At 43.4% G+C, this 27,875-nt stretch overlaps 1 protein-coding gene and 1 long non-coding RNA gene across 12 annotated transcripts in view; one reads left to right on the top strand and one right to left on the bottom strand.

The window, feature by feature from the left end:
• ATG13 (autophagy related 13) overlaps positions 1-26,125 on the top strand; it is a 51,285-nt gene extending 25,160 nt beyond the window's left edge. Inside the window, exons 3-21 of one of the 11 annotated variants that reach the window (XM_076001967.1) lie at positions 1,106-1,187; positions 2,169-2,249; positions 2,709-2,828; positions 5,687-5,733; positions 6,718-6,858; positions 7,066-7,176; positions 8,955-8,995; positions 10,454-10,550; positions 10,894-10,992; positions 12,559-12,652; positions 15,979-16,077; positions 16,866-16,949; positions 17,370-17,506; positions 19,559-19,673; positions 20,600-20,677; positions 20,895-21,011; positions 21,101-21,139; positions 21,552-21,680; positions 23,926-26,125. In XM_076001967.1, coding sequence (XP_075858082.1) covers positions 1,119-1,187; positions 2,169-2,249; positions 2,709-2,828; positions 5,687-5,733; positions 6,718-6,858; positions 7,066-7,176; positions 8,955-8,995; positions 10,454-10,550; positions 10,894-10,992; positions 12,559-12,652; positions 15,979-16,077; positions 16,866-16,949; positions 17,370-17,506; positions 19,559-19,673; positions 20,600-20,677; positions 20,895-21,011; positions 21,101-21,139; positions 21,552-21,680; positions 23,926-24,003 — 1,776 coding nt within the window. In that variant the 5' untranslated portion in view covers positions 1,106-1,118 and the 3' untranslated portion in view covers positions 24,004-26,125. Of the gene's footprint in view, positions 1-1,105; positions 1,188-2,168; positions 2,250-2,708; positions 2,829-5,686; positions 5,734-6,717; positions 6,859-7,065; positions 7,177-8,954; positions 8,996-10,453; positions 10,551-10,893; positions 10,993-12,558; positions 12,653-15,978; positions 16,078-16,838; positions 16,950-17,369; positions 17,507-19,558; positions 19,674-20,599; positions 20,678-20,894; positions 21,012-21,100; positions 21,140-21,551; positions 21,681-23,925 lie in introns of all 11 variants that reach the window. The other 10 variants (XM_012789677.2, XM_076001968.1, XM_012789742.2 and 7 more) reach the window with 10 other exon arrangements.
• On the bottom strand, positions 11,598-24,303 carry LOC105885160 (uncharacterized). Its single transcript, XR_001160514.3, has 3 exons — positions 24,215-24,303; positions 18,663-18,839; positions 11,598-11,775 (listed from the first exon to the last, which is right to left on the bottom strand). It is a non-coding gene; the product is annotated as an uncharacterized LOC105885160 (long non-coding RNA).
• Positions 26,126-27,875: the final 1,750 nt, after the last annotated feature.

Genomic DNA, 27,875 nt, shown 5'->3' with positions numbered 1-27,875 from the left:
GGCACTCACTCTAGCCTAGGCAACAAAGCGAGACTCTGTCTCAAAAAAAAAAAAAAAAATTACCTAGGTTTAAAACCTTGGAGCTCCTTTATCCCCTTTCTCCAGTCAGTCTGTAAATCCTATCAGCTCTTCCTTTAAAATATCTCACATCCATATTGTTTCCAAATCATTGCTGTGCTAGGGTTTTAGCCTTGACCAGAAGCCTAAATTATTGCCAAGGACCTAACTGGTATTCCTGCTTCTCATACTCAAAACTGTTCTACATTATGCCAGCAAAGCTAGCTTTATAAAGCACCATTTGATGACATTACCACTCTGTTACTTCCTCTCCTCAAAAGCCTTGGGACACTAGGTGTAGATCAGGATGCTAGCATTGTATTCAAGACACTCATGGTCTGGCCCCAACCAGCTATACTACTTCCCCATCCATGCCAGGGAATGCTGCATATTTCTAAGCCCATTTTGCTCTCTGTTGCATATACCTCTTTGCTCATGCTCTTCTCTCACTAAATACATTCTTCATATCAGCCCATCTCAAATTGCTTCAACCTGGTAAAAGGGCATTTATGATGTGCTTCATGGAATCCATGAAACCCTCTGAAATTAAATACAGACATTCCTACATAGGTGCATTTTTCTGGAGAAAGGGCTTCTCTTGTCAATAGATTCTCAAAAGGGGTCCATGACCCCCCCCCCCAAAAGTTAAATTGATAAGTGGCCTTTTGAAATAATGTAAATTAACTCATTTTATGTGTATTTAGAGAAATTTTTGTTTCTTTAAAACTTAGTCCTAAACGTGTTAGGTAATAAAACATTTTTTAATAGATAGGTTATATTTAAAGCTTAAAGTTTTGGATGCAGGTAAAATGTCCTCATCCATTTTTTAGGTTCCTAGGTAAAGCTCTCTGTGGAATTTATTTTCCTCAAGAGATAGTATCTTAATATTTTTCACTTTGGTATTTTTAGTTAAAGGAGATTTTTTTCCTCCCACTCCCACATGACTTTATAAACTAGTAGACAATACCATCTCTGTATGCTTTGATGTAACAGTCCCTTTTTAAAGATATTAGTTGCATTTTTCATCACTTTTTTTTTTCTGTTGTAGATTCCTATAGGCAATGGAAACTGATCTCAATTCCCAAGACAGAAAGGACCTGGACAAGTTTATTAAATTTTTTGCCCTTAAGGTAATATATCCATTCTCTTGAGCCCAGAACTGTTAGAAATAACTTCCATGCTTTTCCCTTTTGAGAACCCTCTTTGGAAATATAACATAACAGCTTGCAGCTTGCCCATTTTAAGGGATACTTCTGTCTGTTGTAAACCAAACTGTGAGGTATGGGGGCGGTTTTGTGGGTGTAACTAAAAAGTAGCTTCCAATTTTCCACAGCTACTTGTTCAAAATTTTTCTTTGCAAGGCTGTTTGCAGAAATGTCAAACTGTTATGCCAGGTTATTGGCACTGTATGTTTGCTTGGGTTGGGAACAAAGACCATGAACTGGACTGGGCGGCATTTTGGGCATCTTTCCCTAAGCTTCCACTAACCCTGAAATTTCCAACTATTATCTATTGTTCCTTTCCTTGTAAGTGGGGAATTAAAACTGAATTTTGAATGCTTATTTTCCTAAATCTAAAAATTATTTTTACCTGTATTGTTTCTGCCTCTCAACCATTGCCATGTTAGAACAATCCATGTAGTTGATTCTACTTGTAAAATTATATGGAAAACTTTTGCCATATGGGCCAAATGATATGAATAATTGTGGAATTTTTGTTTTAAATTTACTGTGGTGACATAAGTTTGTGGCAGTGAATATTTAAACCCACAGTTGGATTTCTTTCTTTATGAACGTCACAGCCACCATGTGCAGCTTTTCTTCTGCCATATGAGAGTATTACAGGTTCCAAGCCTCAAACTATAATTCTTCTCATTGGTTGATACTATATCCTCAGGAATGTTTACAATCTTATTTTTTGTATGTAGTGTTTATTTTAATCTATTATTAAACATTTAAAATTCTACCCTTTCCTAAAGTATAATTAGGATTAAAGGCATCTTTTAAACCCTGTATTGGGAGGATTTTAACCCTGATCAGGAGACAAATCAGTTTGTTAAGACTTTGCAAATCAGTTTGTTAAGACTTTACATCTTCATTTGCATTTTTTAGACTGTCCAAGTGATTGTCCAGGCTCGACTTGGTGAAAAGATTTGCACCCGTTCATCTTCATCCCCAACTGGTTCAGATTGGGTAAAATTCCTATTCTTTGCTAAGGGGTGTACTGTGGTGTTTGCCACAGGAATGAATGTTAAGTTGTCAAGTGCAATAATAAGGATAATTATAGTATTACTAAATAACATTAAAGTGTCTAATCCCATTTGATCTACTTTCTTGGAAAGAACGTTCCTATCAAATATTAGTCCTGAATTTATTTGATTCTTGACTTTTTGCTATGATAGGTGAAAAGCTTAGTCCTTAGAAGACAAAAAGAATATCTTAGCTAATCTCTATAACAGGTAATTAGCTTTTTCAACCAGAGATTGGGGCTTTGATGTAGAATTATCTCTTATGGGGAAGCAAGAAATAAATCAATGTCTTCCTTAATTAGCCAGAGCAATGCCTTATTACCCAACATACTAATTTCCATACTTTTTTCCATAATGTTCCTTGTGAGGGAACATTATGGAAAAAGTCCCTTTTGTCTTCTAGTTCAATTTAGCAATCAAAGACATCCCAGAGGTTACACATGAAGCAAAGAAGGCACTGGCAGGGCAGCTGCCTGCTGTCGGGAGGTCTATGTGCGTGGAGATCTCACTCAAGACTTCGGAGGTATGGTTATGGCCAGGATGGTATCTTAATGTGGTGATCAAGGTTCTTCACATTCTAAGTCCAGCTCATTTCTTAGCCTTATTATTGCTCCTTCACTCTCTGAATTCCTCATCATTCTCTGAAGGGGTTGTGGTTTTTTTTAAATTATTATTCCACATGAAATAGGCTGTTCATATGACATATTTATACTCATCTTTCAAGACTCATATGCTTTAGAAAAATCTGCTTTTAGTGAGAGAGGTAACTGCTCTCTTTACTAGATGTCTTATGGTGCTTTGATTATATTTCTAGAGTATAACTTTGCTGTATTATAATTTTTAAAATCGTGTTTGTTCACCTTATTCCATGTTTGGATTGAGGCAGATATCATTACTCTTATGTTTATTAATCTTTTCCCACTAATAGATTGTGAGGCTGTATGGTATAATAAAAGGTAAATGAAGTTTGGAGCTACACACAGCCAAGTTCACATCCCAGCTGAGTGTCTTTCTAGCTAAATTAGTTAACACCACTGCCACTACCACAACCAAACTAGCACAATATTTCATGGTCTTGCATGCATGGCTATGATATTTTTTCACTTAATTCTTATTTGTAAAGTGCCTAACAAAGAATAGGCAATCAACACATGTTCCTGTTTCCCGTTTATATTCTAACTGCTTTTTTCTTTTTTTTTTTCTGAGACAGAGTCTCACTCTTGTTGCCTGGGCTAGAGTGCCATGGTGTCAGCATAGCTTGCAGCAACCTCAAAGTCCTGAGCTCAAGCAATCCTCCTGCCTCAGCCTCCCCAGTAGCTGGGTCTACAGGCGTGTGCCACCATGCCTGGTTAATTTTTTCTATTTTTTAGTCGTCTAGCTAATTTCTTTCTATTTTTAGTAGAGACAGGGTCTTGCTCAGATTGGTCTTGAACTCCTGAGCTCAAGCGATCCTCTCACCTCGGCTTCCCAGAGTGCTAGGATTACAGGCATTAAGCCACCACACCGGGCCTAACTGCATTTCTTCTTGAAGTCAGCAGCCATGCTACATCTTATATATCTTTGTAGTTTTTCAAGTTCTTTATGAAATGAGGCAGGATATAAATAAATAATCACCTCTGTGTCCTCAGGGCCCTGCATAGTACCTACGATGGTGTATAGTAGGCTATCAAGAATTCTTATTGAATGAATGATATCAATATTTATTCCATGTAAACCCTATTATCTAATAAAACAAATCTTCTCGTTCATTTTTATTGAATTGCCAGCTTATACTATGAACTGTTTTCCTAGTGATCCATAGACAGTCTAAAAGGAATCTGTAGAACTCCTTTCTCTCCCAAGCATATGTGAAATCTGATTACAATCTGTTCTGATTGTCCTAGAAAAACCACATCAACTAGTCTTGTCTCCCTAGTATCTAGTTATTCCTTGGTTTTTAGGAGATTTAAAATTAATCATGGCATTAAAAAATAATGTGATAGGAAGGATATATATTAAGGATGCATTTTAAAATTTTATCTAGAACAAGTAAAAGTCAGTTCTTAGGCCGGGTGTGGTGGCTCACCCCTGAGCACCTAGCACAATCCTAGCACTCTGGGAGGCCGAGGTGGGCGGATTGCTCGAGGTCAGGAGTTCAAAACCAGCCTGAGCAAGAATAAGACCCCGTCTCTACTATAAATAGAAAGAAATCAATTGGCCAACTAATATATATAGAAAAAATTAGCCAGGCATGGTGGTGCATGCCTGTGGTCCCAGCTACTCGGGAGGCTGAGGCAGAAGGATTGCTTGAGTTTGAGGTTACTGTGAGCTAGGCTGACGCCACGGCACTCATTCTAGCCTGGGCAACAAAGCAAGACTCTGTCTCAAAAAAAAGAAAAGAAAAAAAAAGTCAGTTTTTATTCCAAAACCTCAGTCTTACTCCCAAATCTAAGAAAATAGTCCTCTCCCAAATGATTAGTAAAAAAGTTATTTGTATTCAAAGATATGTGACTGTCTTTTCCACCAAGTGACACACAGGATTGTTACAAGGTTGAGGGATTCTAGCTATAGTCATTTGTTTTTCTTTCCCACCCGCTAGGCTACATCTGTTCAGAACAACACATAGGGAGGCTGAACAGTTTGGCTACAGACATCAGACAGCTAAAAGATTTTTAAGTAAAGAGCTTGTTAAGGTGACAACTTTTCTAAACTGTGGGTGTCACCTAAAAATATCCGCCATAGAATTGGAGGGAAAGACTCCTTTCCTTCATTTGGAAAGTGTGGTCTTTCTGAAGAACAGTTTGGAAATACATATCAAAAGTCTTAAAAGTATGTATACCCTTTGACCTAGCAACTATTTTTTATGAGACAGGGTCTCTGTTGCCTAGATAGTGTGCATAGCATCATCATAGATGCTACAACCTCAAACTTCACATGAGGCACCGTGCCCAGCCTTGACCAAGTAATTCTAATTCTGTAAATTTGCTTGAAGAAATTAAGGATGTGTACAAAGTTTTAGTGTCAAGGCTGTTTTTCCCAATGTTGTTTGTAGTAGTGAAAATTAGAACAACCTGCATGTCCAAAATAGACTGGTTGGATAAAATGATAATCATATGGTGGAATACTATGCATTCATTCAAATGGGTTTAGAATTTTTAACTATAAGGAAAATTCCATGGTGTATTTATTAAGGAAAATAAGCAAGTGATAAAAATACTATATATACTGTGATCCCACTTTTATTTAGAAAAGAGTTTGGTTCAATTATAAGTTGATTATCTGTTTTTTTCTTTTTGCTTATTTATACCTTTCAATATTTTTATACTGTATGTATAGTTCTTTGTAATAAAAAATAAAGTAATTTCTAAAAACTGAAATATTTTTCAATTGTCTTGTCTATAGGGAGATTCCATGGAGCTGGAAATATGGTGTCTTGAAATGAACGAAAAGTAAGTGCTCTGTCTTAGGGTCCTTGGTTGTGGTTGCTGAGGATAAAGCAGATGACATCGTGTGAAAAAGAGGCCTTTGTGTTCAGAGTCATGGAGGGCATTCTGACCGCTTAACAAAGCCAATAGGTCTTTGCTAGAATTTGCTTCATGCTTGGCTTCCAGCCTAGGCACAGAGATGACCTTCGAAGGGAGCGTCAGTTCAGAAAGACTCAGACACCGCAGGGAAAAGAGCAGCATAGAAAGCTGAAAAGGATTTGTTGTTTTCCCAGAGTACAGATAGTTCTCTGATTAAATCCTTTGGGAGCTCTTGTAACATGACTACTCTATTTTGTCTGTTTTCTGTATGGCAGCCATCCAATAAGATTTCCCCTCACTGCTCCTTTTTACAGACTGTGTTGGTCATGGATTGGAAATGCATGTTATTTCCCTCCCCCATTTTCTTCTTTCAAGGCAGATTAGCTTACCTCCTGCCTGAAGCTTCTGTTTTCAAGAAGAGTATATAGGAAAATTGAGGAAATATCAACACATCAAAAGAAAAATCTTAGTGATAAGTATGTGTGGTGCGGGCGTTATTTTTCTTTCTTAAATACAAAGCAATTGCCAGGTTATGGTCCAAAATTTTAGTACCAAACAGACTTTCCTCCAGATTTCATGTTAGATTATAGAGACAGCTCATAAGATAATACATTCATATTATGTTTGCACCTTCAGTATAATTTATTGTTTTCAAATGTGCTGCTTTAGTTCTTAGAGAGGTCACTACTTCAATGCTAGAAAAAAAATACGTTGAGTGCCTTCTGGTGCTCATCTGCTTGTGTCTAATGCATGAGAAAATAAAACTTTGGCTTACTTAACAATCTATTGATAAACTGACAAAGAACTTTAATTACATCTTTAGTTCAGAATATGTTTTAATAATAAATTTGTTTTGTATAGTTCTAGTACGTAATAGGAGGATGCTGACTGTGTCTGTGTGCTCCTCAGGTGTGATAAAGAAATCAAAGTGTCCTACACAGTGTACAACAGACTGTCATTGCTGCTGAAATCTCTCCTTGCAATAACTAGGGTGACACCAGCCTACAGACTCTCCAGAAAACAAGGGCATGAATATGTCATATTATACAGGTAAACAGCATAGATGCTTATCTTGATTCACTCATCAGCCTCATCACTTTGCACATTGTCTGACTGGGACTCACGTGTTATGATTGTGTTTGGACAGATGGTTGGTTAGATTGTTGGTGCTATAGCTTTAATATGATCACTATCTTGCTTCTCTTATGAACCTCAGCCTTCCAAAGCCACCAGGTTCATTTCCTTTTGTCTCTGCAGTCGCAATTTCTATGGAATGGATTTTGAGGAACTACTCATATACATCTCAAAGCTGGAAAAGGAACTTAAGACTTTGAAAAACAGGCTATCCTGGGAAGATTGCAGTCTTATGTATGCCATGGTTAAAAGTTTTTGTGTAACAAACTGCTAATTCAATTTAAGTTTTTAGTTAGATATCAAGAACTGGTCAACAGTTTGAGTATTTTCCTTGGAATATTTCATCTGAATATATTTACTGAGTGTCTTTTTAGTGCAGGCATTGTGCAGAGAAGTTACAAAGAGATCCTGCATTAGGAGTGTTTCTAATCTAATGGGGGAAACAGTTTGATGCATTATTATAATAAAAAGTAGGATTTGACACCTATATAGCAGAATCAGGAAAACGGTATTGAGAGAACAGAGGTTGGAAAAGTTTGTTCTGGGTGGTGAAAACAGGATAGACCTTATGGAGGAAGTAGCATGTGAGCTGGACTATGAGACAAAGAGAATTTCAGGTGGTAAAAGTGAGGGAGAATAATCATTTCAGATGGAGAGTACAAAGTTGGCAAGGCATAGAAATAAGGGGCAGGATAAGAGGTATACTCAGATTGTCAAATGGACCAGAATGGTGGAGTAGAGGGTATGTATGTAAGAAAGTGGAAAGTAGAGCCTGGATAGCCAGGAGTCCGAAATCATCCAGGACACCTTTCATTTGTATTAATGATGAGCCATTGGTTTTAGCCTTTGGATTATGTGTATAGAGCTGATTTTAGAAAAATTACTATAGCAGGATGGAAGGACCAAGGAGGAGACACTTTGCTAGTTCTGTTGAAACAGTGAATTGTTACTGTCATCATCCTTTAACTTTCTTAGCAATAACCTAGGAGGTCTAACCATTCTTATTTTTCCAAGTCTTTAATAAATTTTTGTTTTCTTTGTAGCCTTCCTAGGTTTCAAGTTGAGTGTTCCATCTGAAAATTACTAGACTTTTATTCAGATATAATAGATTACTTTCTCTTACCTTTTTTTTTGACAGAGTCTCACTCTGTTGCCCTGGCTAGAGTGCCATGGCATCAGCCTAGCCTCACAGCAACCTCAAACTCCTGGGCTTAAGCAAGCCTCTGCCTCAGCCTCATGAGTAGCTGGGACTACAGGCACGCATCACCATGCCCAGCTAATTTTTTCTATATATTTTTAGTTGGCCAATTAATTTCTTTCTATTTTCTAGTAGAGACGACGTCTGGCTATTGCTCAGGCTGGTTTGGAACTCCTGACCTTGAGCAATCCTCCCACTTCGGCCTCCCAGAGTGTTAGGATTACAGATGTGAGCCACGCGCCTGGCCCTACATGCATTAAATTCAGACTTTTAGCTAACATAAATTGAACTTTCCACGGAGATTCATGGGAAGCTTCTACTATGCTTATATTTCTATTTTTTCAGAATAATCTTGCCTAGTTAATTATTCTGTGGTAGAAAAGATTTTCTACTTTCTTAACCCATTTACTTTGGAATGACTTGTGACAAGCCTAAAGAGCTCCCCATAACTGAAGATCACTCATCAAAATCTAGTACTTTCCAGGAGCAGTTCCAGACCTATTGGCTAATGTTATTTATATATCCTTTATTTCCCAATAGGTATACTTTAAAAACACATTTGCAGGAGCAGAGAGAAGAAATTTTAATAGCAGTTTCCACTTAATTATTTTTCTCATTTCTTAACCAGCCTACTCTGTGCAAATCTCTGTGCCTGCAGCTTAACTGAAGTAGTCAGTAACATTAATGGTCTGTCAGGAGAGGTGTTCATGCAGATGCAGAAGGGTTTGTTTATTTTGTTTCTAGGTGTTTTCACTATCGAGTCTCTCAGAGTTAAAACATAAAGTTAACTTTTTTTTCCCTTTCTTTCCTACAGGATATATTTTGGGGAAGTTCAGCTGAATGGTTTAGGAGAAGGTATGTAACAAGGCTGAAAAACATTCATAGTATTAAGAGCTCTAGGCCGGGGTGCAGTGGCTCACGCCTGTAATCCTAGCACTCTGGGAGGCCGAGGCTGGCGGATGACTCAAGGTCAGGAGTTTGAAACCAGCCTGAGCAAGAGCAAGACCCTGTCTCTACTATAAATAGAAAGAAATTAATTGGCCAACTAATATATATAGAGAAAAAATTAGCCAGGCATGGTGGTGCGTGCCTGTAGTCCCAGCTACTTTGGAGGCTGAGGCAGAAGGATTGCTTGAGGCCAGGAGTTTGAGGTTGCTGTGAGCTAGGCTGATGCCACGGCACTCACTCTAGCCTGGGCAACAAAGCAAGACTCTGTCAAAAAAAAAAAGAGCTTTCCTGACTTCCGGAAAGATGAGCATGGTTGCCACCTGTAATCATATGTAGATTTTAATATGTATAATACAAGTAAAGATAAGAATGCATGAACATAGCCCAGGAAACTGCCAGGGATAACCAGATAATTTTCCCAAAAGTTCCAAGAATTCAGTCTTCTTTCTTACTCTTCATATAATAGCTTTGTTTTCCTAATTTTCTACAATGAGCGTGTTAAATGTTTCTGGTGAACACCAACAACTTTGAAACATTGAAAGTAAAACCAAGAAATCCAGGGAGGCTTTGTTGGAAGTGTCACCTGCAAGGCCCTGTCTCTTCTCTGTACTTAGTTCTGGAGTAGTAGCTTGGGTGGAGTGTGTTTACTTCATGAATTGAAGTGTTTGTGTAACAGATTCCTAGTGCTCCTTCACTGTCTCGTTTGGCATATGACATATCTGGGCAGGGCTGGTTAGAATTTCTCAGGCTTTAGAACTAACAATTATTTTATCTCTTTGAAGATAGTTTTATCTGGAAATAGAATGCTATTTCCCCTGCCAATGTTAGCTCAATGTAGAATAAATTGAAAAGGAAAATATATACACACACACATATACATGAAATTGATGCTGTTCACTGTTAAGTGGTTAATGCCAAAGACTATACAATAGGATGAATGATTCAGGGAAAGACAAACTAGGGGCAGTGTTTGTCAGTATTCTCTGCAAGGCCCAGTGTGGTGGCTCACGCCTGTAATCCTAGCATTATGGGAGGCTGAGGCGGGCGGATTGCTTGAGGTCAGGAGTTCGAAACCAGCCTGAGCAAGAGCAAGACCCCGTCTCTACTATAAATAGAAAGAAAAAAAATTAATTGGCCGACTAATATATATAGGAAAAAAAATTAGCCGGGCATGGTGGCACATGCCTGTAGTCCCAGCTACTGGAGAGGCTGAGGCAGGAGGATCGCTTGAGCCCAGGAGTTTGAGGTTGCCGTGAGCTAGGCTGACGCCATGGCACTCACTCTAGCCTGGACAACAAAGTGAGACTCTGTCTCAATTATATATATATATTCTCTGCAAAAAACCTAATAATTTCTCTCTTCTAGGCTTCCAGACAGTTCGTGTTGGGACAGTGGGCACCCCTGTGGGCACCATCACTCTTTCTTGTGCTTATAGAATTAACTTGGCATTCATGTCTACGAGGTGAGGAAGGATCCTGAAATTCAAAAGAACTCTTAAAAGGATGTTAAAGTTTTTTTTCTCCCTGAACTTCAAGACTAAGCCTACAATTAAGTGTTGCCGAAAACAGCCCCTTCAGAAGAATACAATTAAGAAAGAAAGAGCATAGTTGCCAGATTGGAGAATTTATATGTCCCAGAGCCAACCTGTCTAGAATGTAGAGTTGGTGGTCTGTATTTAGGGATTGTAGTGGCCAAGGCTCTGGTAGTGCCTGCCAACACCATATAAGGTGAAGGGCCCTCTAAGGATTTCAGAGGGGCTGGAAAGACATTCTAACAAATACTGCAATCTGCTTATTGCATTTCAGGCAATTTGAGAGGACCCCACCTATCATGGGGATTATTATTGATCACTTTGTGGACCGTCCCTATCCCAGCTCCTCTCCCATGCACCCCTGCAATTACAGGTGAGGAATGTGAAAAGGTGCTCTCCCAAACTGTAGCTAGGCAAAAAGCATCCATCCTGCACAGGTGCATAGAGCACTGTTATCAACTCTCACTAACCAGTGGGCAGTGGGGCGCTGAGACCTCATGTGGAGAGAAATCAAATGGCTAGTTTCCCTTCTTGCCTGTTAGGTACATCAAGACTTGGGGTATGTCTCAGAAAATATGGGGGCAGTTTAAATCTTTATAGTAGTGATTTGACTTCTCAGTAGCAAATTACTTAGAAATGGTAAGAGTGGCAGTGATTTGTGAAATGTCCTTGGCATATTAAATGGTTTTCAGGTCACCATCTGGCACAATTATATATCAGAATAAAATGTCTCCAAGTTTAGATCCCAGAAAACAGAATTCTCAGGCCAGGGGTGGTGGTGCCTAAGTCCCAGCTACTCAGGAGGCCAAGGTGAGAGGATTGCTTGAGCCTAGGAGTCTGAGGTTGCAGTGAGCTATGATTGAGCCATTGCACTCCAGCCTGGGCAACAACGCAGGACCCTGTTTTTTTTTTAGTACATTGCTGGATTTATTAAATTTTAGTATGGATTTTACATCTACATATGAGAATGGTCTCCAGTTTTTTTTGTTTTTGTTGTTTGTTTGTAGTATTCTCTCCAGGTTTGAGTAGCAGGAATACAATAATCTTGAACAATGAGTTAGGATGTCTTTTTTCCCCTTTTCTTTTCCTATATTCTGGAGCAATTTAAATAACATAGGTATTATCTATTCCTTAAAATTGGGCAGAATGTGTGAGTCTGTGGAGAAAAAGAGAAAATTTTAAATAAAAAGTAAACAGAGGCTGGTCTGAAAGTAGTGAGTTAGCTCACGTGATTGTTCACAATTAGTTACAGATTGAACTCCTTGTTCTACTACTTTCCCCCCTCCTCACTACTGCGCTTAACTAGACTTTAAAAAAAAAAGTAAACAATTCTCTAGAGTTCAGAATAGATGTGTATCAGGAAGGGGGGTACTACCTTTAAGTGATGGATAGCTTGTGAAGTTGGATAGATTTGTTTTTTGGGGTTTTTTTTGGTGTTGTTGTTGTTGTTTTTAACTTTATTACTCTCTGCTAGGAAGATAGATTTGTTTTTAAGGTTTAGTTATTTATTTCATTGAGTATCTATTACTAATAATTCTTTGAAGACCCAGGTTCAGCCCCCAACACCAGCCTGGCTTAAGAAAATATTCTCTCAAATGATAGGTCAGGTAAGATGTTTGAGGTTTTTAAAAACAGTCATTTTCAAACCTCTAGATGCTGCTGTCTGGAAATGTTTGAAATTATCAAGGACTCAACATGGCTCCCTTGCCAATGTGGACTCTGCCTGAAACAGTTCTTAGCACAATTGCCATCGTCTTCTAGCCACCCCTTGTATCCTGTCTGAAATTGACTGCCTTGCCACATTGCTCCCTTGCCAATGTGGACTCTGCCTGAAACAGTTCTTAGCACAATTGCCATCGTCTTCTAGCCACCCCTTGTATCCTGTCTGAAATTGACTGCCACCACCATGAAATTTGGTATTTCTTTCCCCTCACTTTAGAACTGCTGGTGAGGACACTGGAGTAACATATCCATCTGCAGAAGACTCTCAGGAAGTGTGCACCACTTCTTTTTCCACTTCTCCTCCATCACAGGTAGGGGGAACAGATGCTGGGGTGGTGGTAGTTATTTGGAATATATAGGCCTCATGAAATGGTGCCCAAATTTAGCTATAGTCCTTTTTGTTCGTAGTGGTGATTGTTTCAAGGGGATTATTTTGAAGGGTAAAGGAGAGTCTTCTTATCTAGCAGGTAATATTGCAGTGTTTCTAGACTGCAACCATTCTTTTTATTCTGAGACAGGGTCTCACTTGGTTGCCTGAGCTAGAGTGCAGTGGTATCATCATAGCTCACTGCAACCTCACACTCCTGGGCTCAACCAATCCTCCTGCCTCAGCCTCTCAAGTAGATGGGACTACAGGAACCTGCCACTATGCGAGGCTAATTTTTCTGTTTTTTTCAGTAGAGACGGTGTCTCCCTCTTGCTCAGGCTGGTCTCAAACTCCTGAGCTCAAGAGATCCTCCCACCTCAACCTCCCAGAGTGCTAGGATTACAGGTGTGAACCACTGCGCCCAGCCTTGACTATAACCATTCTTAACCTGCAGGATTACAGTTAGCCTTTACCTTCCTGGTGGTGTCTTAAAATTCCCTAGAAAATCAGTCATAGAATTTCAAATGTATTCTAATGCCAAGGAGGTACTGTAGCCTACATTTGTTTATTTTGTAGCTACTTCTTTTTGAAGTGGTAAATTTGCTTCCTAATAATGGAAAGAGCCCAAAAAAAGCCAATGGTTACTTAGTATAAAATCCTACTAAAAATCTAGTAGTGCAGCTTTTCTTAATAGTTAACACAGATTTCTGCCTATCTGCATTCTCTTTCCAGACATTTCTAACCATTAACTGTTCCATTTGAGTCAATATTCAGTGGTAGACCCAGTTTCAGTAAAACACAGGCTCCAAACAATGTCAGCATCCCTGGAGCATCTTTGTGGTCTTATTGTCTACATGGTGCTGAGACTGCTTTGGCTAAGCAATCATTTTTTCAGCTGATCAGATTTCAGGGGCACATTTCTTGCCTCTCACTCATGTCATTATTCTTCAGCCTTGTTGCCTCCAGACCCCTGCTCTGCCTGCATCATCTCCATTCTTCCCCTCCTCTTTGACTTTCACATTCAATGGTTTGTTCTATACCTACCTCAGTTCTTCTTTCCTTTAAATTAGCCCCATTTCACCATTTTATTTGTGGTACTTAAATAATTAATTAGCTATCTCTTGAGTTTCTATTTTCTGTGATTTTTTAATTCCAACAATTAAAATTTTTTTCCATCCTGGGTTGTTGGGGAAATACTAGATTAAAGTCATGGTTCTAATCTGTTTCAAAAGCAGGAGTTAACATCTGTAAATGACATTGCAAAATCCATGGATCGCTTATTACTTCTATTGTCCTAGTTTGTTTAGCATAAAGAGGTTCCTATTCTGAAGTTGCCTAGATAGTTTGGTTTGGGAGTGTGAGAATTGTTATTCCCCTGTCCCCATAAAAGTATATAGGCATAAGTGTTGGCATTGCTCTGGCCGGAGGAAGTTTCTGGAATGTTTACTGACACAGAGCAATACTGACAAACAAGGGAGGGACCCACCTTCTTTAGTGCACATTAATGGAAGTACATTAGTTTTAGGTAAACCGTAGATATGTCACATTTAAAGTTATTAAGCAAGACTGGACACGGTGGCTCGTGCCTATAATTCCAGCATCTTGGGAGGCTGAGGTGTAAGGATCACTTGAGGCCAGAAGTTTAAGACTGGCCTACGCATCATAGTGAGATCCCTTCTCTACAAAAAATTGAAAAATTATCCAGACGTGGTGGCGCACACCTATAGTCCCAGCTACTTGGAAGGCAGAGTTAGGAGGATTACTTGAGCCCATGAGTTTGAGGTTGCAGTGAGCTATGATCATTCTACTGCACTCCAGCCTAGGTAAGCGAGTAAGAACTGGTTTTGATAAAATAAAGTTTATTAAACAGGATTTTTTGTTTTGTTTTGTTTTTGTTACAAGTAACAGATTCATAAACAATAAATAAAGTTGTGACTTGGGAGATATGAGCTATGGGGAGGCTGGGCCTTACCAATTCAGTTTTTGCTCTTTCTCTGATACAGTAGAAATTTGACCCCAAAAGTAAAGGGAAGTTAAGTCGTTTTTACATCTGATGTTTGCATCAGAATTTGTTGGCCTGTGTGTGGAGAGGCTATATTTTTCATGGTTACAGTCTCCTATCGTGTGTTGTCACAGTTTAAAACTAGATCACTCTTAAGTTTTTACCAGCAGTGAATATGCCGTAAGTGCCCTGTCATTACTCCCTGAGAACCTCTGACCAAGGCTGGTACAGTTTGGTGCAGAAACACTCATTTTGAACCTTGATGGCAGAGAGAACAGAGAGAAAATTATTTGCTATTATATCTCCTCATTCCTGTTAATATTGAAATAGTTTCTTCCTTAGTGACTTGTATAATTATTGAGTTTAGCAACTTCCATTGAAACTTGTACTAGAGTCCAGTAAATACATGTTTATATGATATTGTTTGTTCTGCTAACAAAACAAGGTTCATTGTGTCATTTGGGCACTGAGTTGAATCTAGAAATAAACCTGCCACTGACCTAAGGTCCTACCTCCTATTCTGACCACTAATTAGCTAATTGGTCAGGTTTCTAATTGGTAAACATGGCACAGCAAGACACAAATAGTCACGAGGCCCATAAGTAGCTTTGAAATCATAAGAGTTTCGAAAGTGCCCTACCTTTTAATCCATCAGGTTTGCCCACATCATCAGGGACTGTAAGAAAACACACATACACACACCTCCCTGCACACCCACTCATCTTCCCCAAGGTGATGCAGGAGAGCCTGCATTCTGAGCTTTTTAAAGTTCTGGCCAACAAATGTCAGCTGTTTCTGCCTATCCCTGAAGACTCTACGTGCCCTGAAAAATGCTTTCAGTCAAACATTACAAGCCCTGCATCCTCATTTATCTTTGGCACACCTTGCATCTGCTCTCAGGTCCTTCCTGTTAGAAACTGTTCTTTAACTTCTTCCCACCCTTTTTTGACTAAAGACAGACTAACACTTGGCTCGGGTTTCTCTCTGGTGCCGAGTCATACCAGCTCAACTCAGCTTTGTTTTCTAGCTACTCGTCAGGGAGACAGGCATGCGTGGAGAACCCTGAGATAAACATCATTCTGGGGACCCCTCCAAGTTGTCCCTTTGGGAAGATAGCCACACACCTTCTCCCTGCTTTACTCCTGACTCACCAGTGTCTGTTCCAGCCTCTCTTGCTACTGCCCCTTTCAGAGTTTTTTTCATTTCTTTCTCAAGTCCCTTTTCTTTTTTCTCTCGTTTCTCCTGTCTCCGTGTGTATCTGTGCACAGTGTGTGTTTACTGTCACAAAGGCACATTTTCAGACCCCTACTCCTGTGGTGACGGACACTCTGAGGGTCCCCATGGCAGGACTGGCCTTTTCCCATCAAGTGAGTCCATAATGGGAAGAAGGGAATATAATCAGATGGCATCTTTATATTTAAAAATTGTAAATAAAGTAAAGTACAGGGTGTTATTTAAATGTGCCAAGTGTTCTGGGGGATTATTTTGAGGCTTGGCGTAGTAGATATTAACAGGACATAGCCACAGCCACCCAAAATAGTTTTCATTTGCCCCTCCTCCTACCATTGTTGGGAAAAATACATGGAGTTATTTATATCAAATTTCCAAATAAACAATTCAAGACTGGTGTTCTCTCTTTTTTCAGTATAAATAGAAACCCTCCCATACCTCCCACCTCCCAGGGTGACGAAGGGTGTGATTAGAGAAGATGGCCTCTGTCTCAGAGGGAGCTCTGGACAGAGGAGAAGATAAAATGACTGGAGAACCTGATGGCTTTGGCTTCAAGTTCTTCCTGGGCTTGTGCTCCACAGATCTGCTAGGCTTAAAACTGAAACAGTTAGCTGAGCCCCTGAGAAAGTGGGAGTAAGGAACTCATTTGAGGCCTTTGGGAGGTTCCACAGCTGGAAATCCCAATCCCAGTACAAACAAGTCTCGTGTTTTCATCTCTAAAAGTTAGCAGTCTGGTCTGTCCTCAACCCTTATCCCATCAGGCCCCTGCACCATGGGCACATGGGCTGGGAGCCGTTCCTGATCTCTCCACTGGAAGCCCACTTGTTAGTCACACTCTTAGGATTGCCTACTTTTTCCTCGCTTTTCCTCTGCCCCTCTTTGTTTTTCTCTTGCTTAGCTCTCAAGCTCTCGCCTTTCCTATCAGCCTGCTGCCCTGGGCGTTGGATCAGCTGACCTGGCTTATCCAGTAGTGTTTGCTGCTGGCTTAAACGCTACACACCCTCACCAGGTATCTTTAAAGATGGGGAGGACCATGGGCTTTCCAGTGTTGCCTCCCCTGCTCGGAGGCAATTGAGGGATCTCTGACAGCACAACTATTTTTCTAAGTGCTGTATTCCGAAGCAAAGCTCTTTGGTAACTCTGGAAGACTAGAGTGACTCTCTGAGAGGAAGGAGCCTCCTAGCCTTCAGAAAGGAAAGACTTTGCCAGGATTTTTCTCCCTCTCTTTCCTTTTCCCTCTCTAGTCATTACCATGCATGTCTTCCATTAACTGAGTCCCAAGGAGGATAAAGACCCAGGGATTTGTGCCCACTTGGAAGGATTGGTGGTGGAAAACTCAAAAGCACATACTATCATGCTAGGAAGTGAGCATCCCCCCTCCTGCCAGATGCTGCCATGATTCACTGTATCTTTCCATTTTTCCCCAAAGCTCATGGTTCCTGGGAAGGAAGGTGGGGTACCCCTTGCTCCTAACCAACCTGCCCACGGTGCCCAGGCTGACCAGGAGAGATTGGCAACCTGCACCCCTTCTGATGGGGCCCACTGTGCTGCCACACCTTCCAGCAGGTGAGTTCACGCAGGTTTTGACTCTGCCACTGCTATGGCTGGCCATGGGCCTGGGCTCCCTGACACACACCTGCTTATTTGGTATCAATAAAGAGTAGCTTTCAGCATTGCCTTGGGCTTGGCATTTGTGCCCAAAATGTAGACTCCTTAAAGTTCCCTGATAAGAATCTGATATTGCAGCTGGGATGTAAGGAAGCTAGCCTGGGGCTTCGCTACTAACAGGAAATGGCAGGGGCTTGGTTCTTGTCACCCTTATCCACTGTAGGGCCTGTCAGATGTTTTTCTCTTACCCCAAGATTTATCCCTTGGAGTCAGTCCTTGGTGTTTCCCAAGAACAAGAATGGGTGTTTACCACAGCCCTGAAGTCTGGGGCCACGGTGTATCTGTGGTTGTAGCTGGGGTTGAATTTCTTTTTCTGCTACATTAGAGCCTCATGGAGATCCTTTAGAAATAACTTTTTCTACATTTAAAAAAAGTTTAAATCTTTGTCTTTTCTAATTACTGAAGTGATACATTCTATAAAATTCAAGTAGTCATGAAGACATTAATTAAGTAGGAGGTAAAAGTTCTCATATTTCCACTCTGTGAAAATCACTGCTGTCACCTCCCTTTCAGAGAGGAGAGAACCACAGGGTTAAGTAATTGGCTGAAGCTCACTTATCTCAGAACACAGCTAGGGCACCAGGGGATCCTCTGACTCCAAAGCCACCACCCCTTCTTTCCATTACACTCAGTGCTCCCCTAGGACTGCCCTGCGGGCTGCTTTGGCCTGCCTTGCCCTGCATGGCCCTGATATGGAAGGCCCCAGAGGTAATGAGATCGCTTTGTCCGCCCACATCCTAGATGATCTTTCTCATCAGAGAAATTCCTGGGTTGTTTTTTCTTTCATTCCCACGGTGAAGTGGTGGGAGGGAAGTTGTTTAGGAAGATTTTTTTGTGCCATCTGTCAGGAAAAATAATTTATTTCACTCTTGGCTTCTTAAACTTCCAACCTCTCTCTTCACTTCCTTTGTTACATGATCAAAGTCCTTTTACACTCTGGCTTTCGGAGCCTTGACTCCTGGGGCATGTCCATGAGTAGCTAATGTGTGGGGAATCCTTAAATGTAGGTCATAAGAACTCAAAACCCTTCACACAGGATTGGTCTCCGTGTTACCTGAAGTCCAGAGTCCACTTTGACTGCATAGTCTTCCTGCCCACCTTGAGCCACTAGTTTTTGGCCAGAGGACTTTTCTTATCCTCTGCTGCTTACAGGGCTGTGACTCCTGGTCTGGCATCCATGGTGTGGGGCCCCATTTCTCTGCATAGAGCAGACTCAGCATCGTCTGGAGAGCTGACGAGAGGAGTAAGAACAGACAAATGGAATGTGCAATTGAAAGACCTTTAGGAACAGAGGGATGATGAGGGGCAAGCAGTGAGGAAGAAACACAGCAGGGAGCACAGAGAACCTCAGCCTGCAATTTGTCAAGGGTGGGGAGAGCTCTGGCTGGATAAGGAATCAAATTGGGACTCTTGACTTAGAATAATGGCAATGTCCCTCGTGAAATAAGGCTTAAATTTAACATTATACAGTCTTATGGTATTTTTAAATAACAAAAAGAAGAAAAGTTAAGATTTGGGGTCTGGCTGTGTAATATTAGATTAATGCTAAAATTACAGTTGTTTATGGGCATTGCTTCCTGTATCTATGATTGCTACATGATAACTGATGTTTATTACTGGTATTTCCCATTAAATTTTAAGTAAGCTTCAAGTCAGTGACAAGTTGGACTAAAGGGGAAAAAAATCTTAAGTAAGCTTTACACAATAACAGAATGTCTCATTCACATACATATAACTCTTAGTTGTTTCAGGAAGTCCAGCCCTCTCCTGTCAACTCAAAAGGCACGGTGACATTGGTAGCAGCCAGACCACGTACCGCCATCTCCTATGTGGGTGGGGGGGGCAAGCCCTGCCCTAGGCCACAGCCTCATCAGATGGTAGATTGATGGTGGACCAAGTCCTCTCTGCTGTGGTTTTAGAATGAGTACTAACTTTACCTGTCTTCTCCAGTGAGGATACTGAAACTGTATCAAACAGCAGTGAGGGACGGGCCTCCCCCCACGATGTCTTGGAGACCATCTTTGTCCGAAAAGTGGGGGCTTTTGTCAACAAACCCATCAATCAGGTGATTCTTTTTCCACTGCCCTCTATAAGAATGTCTAAGTCCTTAGAGTGGGGGCCCTATGGGTAGTATTCTTAACCTGACATCTGTGGAACTATTGAAATAGCATGGGCCGGGAGTGGTGGCTCACACCTTTAATCCTAATACTCTGGGAAGACACGGGTGGATTGCTCAAGGTCAGGAGTTCGAAACCAGCCTGAGCAAGAGCAAGAACCTGTCTCACTATAAATAGAAAGAAAATTAATTGGCCAACTAATATATATAGAAAAAATTAGCCAGGCATGGTGGTGCATGCCTGTAGTCCCAACTACTCGGGAGGCTGAGGCAGCAGGATTGCTTGAGCCCAGGAGTTTGAGGTTGCTGTGAGCTAGACTGATACCACGGCACTCACTCTAGCCTGGGCAACAAAGTGAGACTCTGTCTCAAACAAAAAAAAAAAAAAAAGGAAATAGTATGCAAAAGTATGTATGTAAGTTTTTCTTTGAGGAGGATTCATAAACTGTGACACTCCTCCAGGAAGAGTTAAGAATTATTGTTCTGTGACCTCTTTAGCCTCCCACAGGAGAGGGAGACTAGACACCACTTAGTACAAAAACACTGCACTGTGTCATTGCCTCTGCCTTACTTGAATTAGGAATTTCCTCAGCGGGACCAGCGAAGCACATTGTTACTGAATTACTGTGGGTCAAGCTTCCAAAGCTGAATTCCCAGGGTCCTCAGGAGCCCAGCCCTTGTGTGTGCTGTGGGTGTATGTGATGGGGGCCAGGGAGGTGGACAGCTTGGGGAGCCTCTAACAAGTCGGGAGCCTGAGGGGCTGTGCGGTCAGCGTAGGTGTGAACTTACTGCATCTCCAGGCTTCTGGCAGCCTGTAAGGAAGCACAAGCTGGGGGTGGGGCAGGCACTGAGGCTTTTCTCCTGTGTCTCCTCAGGTGACTCTGACGAGTTTGGACATACCTTTTGCCATGTTTGCTCCCAAGAATTTGGAGCTGGAGGATACTGATCCCATGGTGAGCCCACCATTGATGACCAGTTTCTATGGCTGGTGCAGTAGTCATCTTCCTTCCTGGGCCAGAGTCACTCAATCCTCTATAGGCCATAAGCCATGTCCCTTGGCTTAGGAATTTGTAGCGAGTGTTAAGTTCCTCCCCGAATCCTCAGATTGTTAGCAGTAACTTGCCTTCAGTTCACAGAATGAGCCCCTAACTCTGCCTTACTCTGAAACAGGTGAATCCTCCAGATTCCCCAGAGACAGAGTCTCCTCTCCAAGGCAGCCTGCACTCTGATGGCTCCAGCGGGGGCAGCAGTGGCAATGTCCATGACGACTTCGTTATGATTGACTTCGTAAGTTGCCTTCACCTCTTAACCTTTGCTGTCCCAGGGGAAATAAACGTAGAAGCATCTACTGCACTTGAACAAGATTTCCTTCACAGGGATCAGATGGGCTGGTGCAGACAGAAGGAATGGGACAGGTAGGGCCCTGTCTGGGGAGACATTTGGAGGCCCATGAACAATAAGGTATTTTGTGCCTTGACTCTAGTTGAAATTTATAAAGAAATTCAGCTCCAAATGGAGATCTTTTTTTAGTAGTATCCACTTAGGTCCTACCCATGTAGGTCCTGGGTGGATAAGCCTTGGCTTTGGAAAAAAGTGTGAAGGAAGGGGACATAAACCTAACCAGAGCAGAGGAATATTATCACCAGGATTAGAAGTCAGTGGCCCAGAAGTGAAAGGTATAAAAGATTCCTCTCCTTAAGATGAGTCTGAAGGAACCTTTTCTTTGATAATGGCTGGAAGGAAAGAGGCCTGTTCATAGCTCTTCTCCTCTGTGATTTTCCTCTGTGGTTCAAGACAAGCTAAACTGAGTCTGTTTTCCTTTTGAAGAAACCAGCTTTTTCTAAAGATGACATTCTTCCGATGGATTTGGGGACCTTTTATCGTGAGTTTCAGAACCCTCCTCAGCTGAGCAGCCTCTCCATAGATATTGGAGCACAGTCCATGGCTGAAGACTTGGTATGGAAACTCCTGCCTCTACCACACGCATTTTCTGACCTCCCACCCTCATTTGATGGTCCTTCCTGTGCCATAGGCCTAGACATTTCTTCTTCCTGTTACTCCTCTCCACCCCCACACCTCCATCTTCCCTATAACAGGAAAGAGACATTTTAGACTGTTACCTTCTTTGGATCACACTTGAGATTTGTGTTGTGCCTGGCAGTCATTATCTGGAATTTGTGCTCAGTTCCTCCTTTCTCTGCACGTTCGCAGCACTGCTTACACTCCTGTTGTCATGCCTGATGTCCTCTGTGTGCTGGTGCCTCTAAACCAGCTGCTCCAATAGCTCTTGCATTCAGCTGTTTAGCTTGCCAGGCAGATTCCAGTGGTACTGGGCAGAGCAGAATGTAAGGTCCTGAGTGTTACCATTCTTGTCCTTTCCACAGAGAGCTCCTTCCCTCGTCTAGCTCTCCAGTCCCCAACTCCTGGGCTGTGGACCGGTATTGGTCTGTAGCTTGTTTGTTAGGAGCTGGGCCGCACAGCAGGAGGTGAGTGGTGGGTGAGCAAGTGAAGCTTCATCTGTATTTACAGCTGCTTCCCATCACTGGCATCGCCACATAAGCTCTGTCTCCTGTCATGTCACTGACGGCATTAGATTCTCATAGGAGCAGGAGCTTTACTGTAAATGACGCATGCAAGCGATCTGGGTTGCGCACTCTGTATGAGAATCTAATGCCTGATGATTGACTTTGTAAGTTGCTGTAAATTGCACAATAAATGGAACATGCTTGAATCATTCCAAAACTACCCCCTCAACCCCCTGTCTGTGGAAAAATTGTCTTCCATTAAACTGGTCCCTGGTGCCCAAAAGGTTGGGACCGCTGAGCTAACTGTTCTCTTACTTGGCCAGATGTCCTGATACTGACCATGATTACCACATCTCTGCTAGGGCTTTTCCTATTTCCTTCCTCTGAAGGGCAGAAGAATGCCCTGCATAAGCCACAAACTCTACCAGGAGATGTCAGGGTCCCTTTGTCTGAGATGAAACTACTACCTCCTCTATAGAAATTAAAGGCCCCAGAAATAAATAGCTGCCCTTGGTTTGCTTTAAACATGCTTAGTAATAATAACATACAGTAATAATTATACTTATTATTACTAACATTTATCAAGGCTTTCTGAGTGCCAGGCATTTTCCTAAGCACTTTACATGAATCTTCAACGGCCTTAAGAAGTTAAGAGGTAAGTTTTCTTATTGTTTCAGTTTACAGATGAGAAAAGTGATGCTGTGACTGATTAACTTGTTCATGGTCTCACAGAGCCAGGCAAAACAAAGCTTTGGTCCCATAGGATCTGGCTCTAGGGTTTGACCTTTTAACCACTAACTCCCCTGACACACACTTGGCAGGAAATGGGTTCTAATTCCCCCAACATGATGCTGCAGCCAGTGGTTCCCAGGCCTCATCCCTCCTCAGGCAGCTGCACCCAAACTAGCCTCAGCAGTCAGTGTGTCTGGGCTGCTGCCCAAACTCTGCCAAGCACCTTGTGGGCTTCGCCCCCCTGCTGCTGGGAACTCTTCCTGCCATGGTTAAACTCTGCAGAGGCAATTTATGTTGATTTAGTTACCAGTGGAGACAGACCACCTGGTTAGGATCAGATTTTTTTTTCATAACTGTTGATACTCGAATAAACTTCTCATAGTTCTGGTTTCCTCTGCATCTCTCTTTTTTAATATTCTCTCAGCCCCCTCTAACCTCACCACCAGTGGTGTAAATTGCAGATTCCCAGGCCTCAACACAGACCTGCAGAGCGAGACGCTCTTGGGAGTACAGGTGCACTGCCCTATTCGTGTCCCCCAGGGGGTTCTGATGTCAAGCAAAGGGTCTGAAGAAACTTTTCATAGACTTTTCTTAATTTGTAGTGCTCCTACGCTTGCTGCTTTACTCTAGTGTCAGTTTGATCTGTGCAAAGGATATTTCATGTTTAATTTCTGTCATCTCATTCCTGTCATGGTCATTTTCTCTCTCTTTGACTCTCCAGGCTATTCTGTCAACTCCCCAGCCCCCACAAAACCCTAATAAATGGACACACATGCCCACCCCTGTCCTGTCCTGTCCTGTCCCTGCTCAGCTGTCCGGAGTTCTGCTTGCCAGCCAGCAGAGCTCTTTGTGCCACTCCTATCCTTGCCTCTGGGGGCCTGGGCTGGCTGTTTCTTCAAGGCCCTACCTGAATAATCTAGCTCTTCTCTCCCTTCCTGATACAGGACTCATTACCAGAGAAGCTGGCTGTGCACGAGAAGAATGTTCGAGAGTTTGACGCCTTTGTAGAAACCCTGCAGTAAAAGTGTCCTCCAGGACCAGTAGCATCCCCTTTTCGTGGCTCCAGGGGACAGAGAGCCTCACGTGCATCAGCTGCTCCCATCCCTCATCCTGCTCCAAGCTAGGTGGACGGGAGGGTGGTTCCCCCACAGGGATCCAAAAGTCTCTGCTCCTGGACCTCCTGGAAACTCCTTGGCGGCAGTCACCCCAGTACCAGCATTTGAGCGGACTCACCCTCTGGCCTTGGAGGTGGGGAGATCGTTTGTACAAAGGGGTCCTCAGCAGGGCCATAATCAGCTGCTTCACAGGGGTGTCACCCTGTTCCTCCTGCTGCCAGCCCCTTTACCTGGGCCTGCCCTGAAGCTGGCCCCTCGCCTGCCTGCTGTTGCCATCAACCATTTGACATTCCAACTGGCGGCCCAGAAACTGGTGCAGAGGCAGAAAGAGGAAGGAGACAGTGCTGGGAGGAAGGAGGGGAGGGGGTCTTTTAGGTTCTTCGTTGTCTCTTTCACCTCCTGCTAGCTTCTTCCTCTTTCTCTCCCTCTCTCTGCCACCTGTGCCTGTACTTCTGGCAATATGACAGGCCTGCTTTCCCAAGATAGAACTCCAAGGCCAGCCACTCGCACCCGAAGGTGGTGCAGCCCTTCCTAGAGGGTCAGAGCAGTTCTGGGGGCTGCCTGTGCTTAGCTCCTCAGCGACACGGGAAACATAAACAGAATCCTGTCTCTCTAGGATTCTGTCACTGAGAGTCACGACAAAGTTTCCTTCCTTCCCCATTGCTGCTCCTTGGTTATAGAACACAGTAAATATTTATTACTTTCAGAGAAATCAGATATTTTATAGAGAAGATATGTTTGAGGTTAGATGTTTTCACTCGGGGAAGGTGGAGGGCCTCTTCCCGGGGCAGAGGCCTCCTCCTGTGGAGGCTCTTCAGAGTCCAGGCTGCTGCTCTGAGGATCTTCTTTCAAGGCTAGGGCTGGCTGAGGGCCACGTAACCTCCCAGAACTGCTGCATTTGAACTGACAGAGGCTTTACCCTGGACACTGACATGTTCCTGGTGAGAGCCGTACGTCTCCCACGGCTTCTGCAGAGTGACTGACTCCATTCTGGCTGCCCAGGAAGTCTTGGGTGCTAAATGTGATGACCACATATAGTGCCCAAGGGACTTTGTGTGTCCCTCTCCTGCAGGGGTACTTGTTCCTGATCCTTGGCGCTGGACTACGGAGCTTTTCCTCCTCCTGCAGAGGCCTAGCCACCACCTCCCTTCGGTCCCTGGGTCTATACACCACCCTGGGGTTTACTAGCTAGATTGGCTCCTTGTTGAGAAACCAAAACTGGGCATATGATTGACTTAACCCTTCAGGTATTGTTACTTGAATAAGTCAAGTGCCTAGCCACAGCCACCAACCATTTGTCCTCACCTCCCTGGCAGCCCTGACCGTGGAAGAGAGGCCTGCCCCTTTCTTCCTGGCCCACCAAGGGTACTCATCGGTGGCAGCTGTGCTTCAGTGGAGCAGGTGGCTCTTAATTGCTTGTTAGTAAACTGCATGTGACACTGTTCCATCTATAAGACCTCTGAGGGGAGCCCTGGCCCTGTGCATGCTTCAGCTGCCACAGAAAAATGTTCCTAGCAGTGGTGGCCAGCTCCTGTCTTTGGGCCAGAGCACATGTGTGGCCTGCTGAACCAGATACGCCCTCAAAGCCCCGGCCCTGAGAGGGGGAAGGCCTCTGGTAAATTATTGATGCTTTCCCACCCCCTACATCTCAGCTGCTGCCCTCTAAGTCCTTGCATGGAAAGGTCTGTTGGCCTCTGTCCAAGGCAGTTTTCTTTGACACCCTGTTGGCCTCCAGGCAGCAGCCTTTCACCAGGGCCCCACCCATGAAGAGGCCAGGGAGGCTCCACCCTGACTTTGAACTCGGCCTAGGAGGAACAAGGTAACTGTCAGGCTGGCCCTTGCCCCTCAGCCCTGTACCAGAATAGGTATGAGCCCTAGACTGACTCCTGCAGCACCCCTGGGAAAGGCTGGGACCAGCCATCTGTCTCCAGGTGACAGAGTCCCTCCTCCTCCAGCCTACTTTGGAAATAGTGAGTTACACTTCAAAATGTATTCAAGAGATTTCCAATAAAATTTTTTCTGTACTTTACATCCTCCTGTCCTGCAGGTTTTCTCAGAACCTAGTGCTATGCCCTCCCCACCATGCAGGTCAGGGTCACCAATAACTTCCACTTGTGAAGCACTGAAAGACTTCAGGGCCAGGCAGGGCTGTTTGACTGTTGGGGCTTGGCCATAGCCCCTTACTGGCTGTGCAACCCAGGGCTGGTCAGGAAACATATTTGAATATTCAGTGAGAGGAGGGATGCAAAGTACACCCCTAGCAAAATCTCCATAAAATGTAGGCATTGTCATCAGCCCCTTACATAACAGGATGAGGGAGAGACAAGGTGCCAGGCCAGGAGTGTGGGGCTCCCCAGGCTGTCTGGGGCCTGCTGTGGCTGAGCAATGCCAGAGAAGGGAACGGGTAGAGGGAAGTGGTAGGAAGTCAAGGGCTGGTGCATGTTTGTTAACTGCCCTGATCTGACCAGTGGCCCTAGTGGGGGCACCAGGTAGTTCATGAAAAGCCATGAAAAGTAGAAGAGCCATGCAGGGATCAGCCTGCCTGGCCTTTGGGGGCTGTGGCTGTAGGCACCTCAACTCTGCCTAAGCCCACCCAGCCTCCTTGTTTGTACCCACTGTGGGCAGAGGGAGCTGAAGGTGAAACCAACATCCAGAGGCAGAGATGGTTCTAGAGGCAAAAGAAAATAACCGAACAGAGCTGGGCAACTGCTGTCTGGGTTGCCACCCCACCCCCTTCAGGCTGAAGCCAGGCCCTAGGATAAAAAAGGGCTGGTTAGAAAATTCTAAATTCAGCCCAAATTTGGGGCCTGGAAACCCGTGCTTATTAGTAAACTACATGTGACACTGACCATGCAGCCAGCCAGGACAGTTTCTCAAGTCCTGGGTCAAACTTGTTGAAGAGACTGTCCCTAACATCCCATTCAGTTGGGATCCCCACAAAACAAAGTGCTTGGTTGCCCTGTGACCAGCAATGGCATCCTACCCCTTTAAAGTGTTTCCTCACACTTTACCGGGAGACCCGCGGTTGCTAAGGCCTTGGTAAACTGGCATTTGAGTCACTCGGCAGAGGCCCTGCCAGGAGCCCAACCCAAGTAAACAGCTCCCTGGTCTCGCTCCCTCTCCTGCTTCCCTGGGTCACTGCCTCTCTGTTGCAAAGTCACCCAGCTAGAACTGAGCAAATCCAGGGAGAGGAGGTTGCCAATGCCTTCTGCCTCGAGGTACCTGGATGAATGCCACAGTTGTGCAACGGGACTAGTGTCTTGGGGCTCAGGGCCAGTGTTTATAAACACCAGCTTAACACTGCCTGATCCTGTGGCTCTGGCCTGGCTTGCCCAGCAAGGAGGAGAAAAAAAAAACAGGCTCAACTGAGGCTTTTTTTTTTTCTTTTTAAGACAGAGTCTCACTCTGTCATCCAGTCTAGAGTACCGTGGCATCAGCCTAGCTCACAGCAACCCCAAACTCCTGGGCTCAAGCGATTCTCCTGCCTCAGCCTCCCGAATAGCTGGGACTACAGGCATGTGCCACCATGCCCGGATAATCTTTTCTATGTATTTCTAGTTGGCCAATTAATTTATTGCCATTTTTAGTAGAGATGGGGTCTTGCTCTTGCTGGTTTGGAACTCCTGACCTTGAGCGATCCGCCTGCCTCGGCCTCCCAGAGTGCTAGGATTACAGGCGTGAGCCACCTCACCCGGCCCCAACTGAGGCCTTGATAGCCTACTGATTGCAATTAGCGTGCAAGCCAGAAATACCTGGATGGAACTTGACTTTAACCACCA

Source organism: Microcebus murinus, chromosome 4, assembly GCF_040939455.1.
Source record: "Microcebus murinus isolate Inina chromosome 4, M.murinus_Inina_mat1.0, whole genome shotgun sequence".
NCBI classification, from domain to species: domain Eukaryota; kingdom Metazoa; phylum Chordata; class Mammalia; order Primates; family Cheirogaleidae; genus Microcebus; species Microcebus murinus.
Note: the sequence above shows the minus strand (reverse complement) of the source record. Positions and strands in the feature narration are given on the sequence as shown.